The 3,705-nt window shown below is 38.5% G+C and overlaps 1 protein-coding gene across 1 annotated transcript in view; it reads right to left on the reverse strand.

The window, feature by feature from the left end:
- Window positions 1-25: 25 nt before the first annotated feature.
- The window catches only part of LOC108529802 (X-linked retinitis pigmentosa GTPase regulator-like), a 35,672-nt gene continuing 31,992 nt past the window's right edge, over window positions 26-3,705 (reverse strand). The window contains exon 12 of the mRNA XM_017872316.1: window positions 26-263. Within this exon, the coding sequence (XP_017727805.1) occupies window positions 71-263 (193 nt within the window). The 3' untranslated portion in view covers window positions 26-70. The remainder of the gene's footprint in view (window positions 264-3,705) is intronic.

Raw genomic sequence — 3,705 nt, forward strand, 5'->3', positions numbered from 1 at the left:
TCATGCATATAAGAGTATAGGAAGTATGCACACATTCACATACACAATGAACTAAAATTCAAACTCATATTTAGATAAACAGATAGGAAATCATTACCATATTCAAGATATCAGTAGTTTCTCCAAGGCTTTCTACGGTTGAAGAATTATCTATCTCTGCTTCTTTGGTCATTTCATCTAGAAAATAATCTGAATGATTAAATGGGAAAAAGGAAATCCAGATTTCAACAGAAAAGTGAAAAGGCAACTGGAGAGAAAACAAAAATTATTCTATAATATAAAGTGTAGGTATAATTTTACTAAAAGTCCTTTAGCCTCATGTCAGGGAAACTGAATTCATTCACAGTGACACAGGTTTTAAAATCTTTGTGAAAGTTTAAAAATGTTGACACCAATTAGATTACAATTGTTTCATTCATATGAACAGGCAAACACTATTCCTTTGCGATAAATAACTACCCAGGTATCGAGCACTGTAATAGCTAGTCCTAAGAGCCCCAACGACCTACATCCTCCTGGTGTTCATCCTCTTGTGTAGTTCCCTTGCACATTATACCAGGTTGGTCTGTATGTGCACAGCCAGTAAAATAAAGCAGACGTACCCGTGATAGCATTATAGCTTCTGTTTTGGTTATACACATGTATGCACCCTTGTGCTCGCTCTCTTGCTCTCTCTCCCCCTCCACCCCTGGCTACACACGTGTACTCTCTTTCTCTCTAATCACTTGCTCTGTAGGAGTCCATGTTGTGAGCATCTCAAGGAAGTGAGGCCTCCTGCCAATGGCCATGTGAATGAGCTTGGAAGTGGATCTTCCAGTCTCAGTCAAGCCTTCAGATAACTGCAACCCCATCTGACAGTGTGACTGCAACCCTATGAAAGAACCTGGACCAGAACCACCCAGCTAAGCTCCTGCTAGACTCCTGATTCTCAGAAACTGTGTGAAATAATAAATGCTTTTTGTTTTAACCTGCTAAGTTGTAGAGTCGTTTTTAAAATGTAGCAACAGATAACTAGTATAAACACCTAGAACCTTTCACAGAAAACTGCAAGGTTATTACATCATAAAGTAGATAATTAAAAGTCATAGGCTCTACTTGACTTTACATGTTTCTCAATTTCTCACTATGCCTTCATTGATCACTGATACATTTGGAAGCAGCTCCTTAATGAAGTCTTCACTTAAAAATGACAGTCCACACTGATCCCTCCCCTTTTTAAATCCACTGAATTGAACGAGCAAATAATAATTTGGTATTTATTCCATGTGCGGTAATATGCAGAATAGCAACCTAAGTAATTGCTAATTCTTTTTTATTTTTTATCTATATTTAAGGTATAAAACAGATGTTTTGATATACATATAGTAATAAGTTCATTAAGTATTAGCAATTACAATTTTGTTGTTTGTTGTTAAAAAATTGTAACTGCCATGAAGTTATAGTCTATGAGAAATTACATCCGTATGTTGGGAAGCAGGAAAAGTTTCACTATGGAGGTACAGAGAAGGATAAGTAGAATTCTGAGAGGCAGAGATGGAGGTGTAAGGGGAAGACAATGAAGCCCATTCCTAATGAAGCAGCAGAACAGTAGTCTGAGCAAATGAGCAGAGGAAAGAAGCTTGTCTTGAAGGCTTACCAAGTGCCAGAAATATATGCTTTTATATATGTTACACTGACCCTATGACAACAAGGAAAGTTAAGTATTATATCCTCATTTTGTAAATGAAGAAATTAAGTTTCAGTGACTGTTGGTGTCCAGTGTCAATCTTAAGTCTGTCTGACTCCACAGCCCTTGTTCTTTCCACTAAGTTAGACTGAAGAGATCAGTCTGATCAAAATTAAGAATCAGCAAATTTTTCTCTAAAAGGCCATATAGTAAACATCTTAGGATTCCTGGGCCATATAGTCTCTGTCCTAACTAACCTATGACATTGTAGCAGAAAGCAGCCACAGACAATACATAAAGGAATGGGTATGGCTGGGTTCCAATAAAACTTCATTTGTAAAAACAAGTGGCCAGCTAGATTTGGCCCAAGAGCTATTGTTTGTAGACTACCATAATACATTACTACCATAAAACTACCTATTACCAAATGAAGATTGTAAGGAAAAGACTATTGAGAGACAAAGCTAGAATTGGGAATTATATGGGCAAATTAACACTTATTTTCATAAATATTAGGAATTCACTGAAGACACTGGAGTACGTGTAAACTGAATTGCACCTGAGGAAGATCAATGTGGAAAGTGTTATGCGGGATAGATTGGAGAGGGCAGAGAATATAGGTTTGGAAAATACATAGCAGATTATTTAAACTGATGGCCTTGCCTCAGATTTGACTGAGAAAACAGAAGTCATCATATCTGATCCACTTGATCTTCTCACCAACAAACATACACAACTACCTATATTTGTACCCAAGTTCTCATTTGCTGTTAAAATGTAGGATGTGTTTTTCCTGTTACCAAAGACCACTCTCTATGCCGGCCCCTCCTGTTTTGCAAGAGCTTTACAACTTTGGTTATACTTTCTCTCCTCTGTGCTATCTTCCTCTCCAGGACTACTGGCTCATTCATTACCACACAAATGTGCTCCAATATTTTCTATCGAGCCCACATCCCCCTCTAGCTGCCAGACCATTTCTCTGCTCCACTTCATCGGCAAATACACAAAGGAATTATCTGCTCATCTTATCTCCTCTTCAATTCCTCATTCCCCATTCATAACTGACTCTTAACACTCTGGCTTCTTCCCTGATTTTCCCCTAGAACTGCTCTTGTCGAGGTCACCAGTAAACTCCATTATACCAAATCCACTGGATACTTCTTTGAGCTATCTTCCCTTGATCTTTGAGCAGTACTTTGCATTCACGACACTACACTGTCCTAATTTCCCACCTCCTGCCTTACTGGCTGACAAAGCTGACGAAGGCTTCTTTGCCGGCTCTTCCTTCTCTACCTCTCAAATGTTAGATGTTCTTAGGGCTACATTCTGGGCCCTCTTCTGACTCGACTCTCTAGCAGGTGATTTCACCAACATCCATGGATTTTATTATTATTTTAAATAGAGAGAGGGGGTCTTGCTGTGTTGCCCAGGCTGGTCTCAAACTCCTAACTTCAAGCAATCCTCCCACCTCAGCCTCTCAAAATACCGGGATTATAGGCATAAGTTACCATGCCCATCTCTTTTAAATACCATCTCTATGCTGATGGCTTCCAAATTTATATTTCTAGTCCAGGGCTCTCTTCTAAACTTTAGGCTTGTGTTTCAACAATCAGCTTGATATTTCTACTTGGATGCCTCACAGATATCCAAGGCTTGGTTCTTAATTTTATTCCTCAAACGTGTCAAGCTTCCTCTTGCTTAGGAATCATCCTTGATTCCTCACTTTAATTCACACCTATGTGTGGTGCATTAATAAGTTTAGCAAGTCCGGTTGGTTTTTATGTCTATAATGTATTTCACATCGTCCCTCTTTTCTTTTTCTTTTCTCCATCTACGCTGCAAACACCTTGGTCCATACACTATCATCTCTTGCAAAGGGCTCACAAGTACTCTTCCTATTTCTAGTCTGGCCTCTGCATAATCTATATGGAGGTAGAAGTGATCATAATCATCTTAAAGTGGAAATAGGATTGGAACACATTAGTCTACTGCTTAAAATCTTTTAATGACTTTCTATTGCACTTAAGAAAAACATTCGT

Source organism: Rhinopithecus bieti, unplaced genomic scaffold (genome assembly GCF_001698545.2).
Source record: "Rhinopithecus bieti isolate Rb0 unplaced genomic scaffold, ASM169854v2 scaffold_7528, whole genome shotgun sequence".
Classification (NCBI taxonomy): domain Eukaryota; kingdom Metazoa; phylum Chordata; class Mammalia; order Primates; family Cercopithecidae; genus Rhinopithecus; species Rhinopithecus bieti.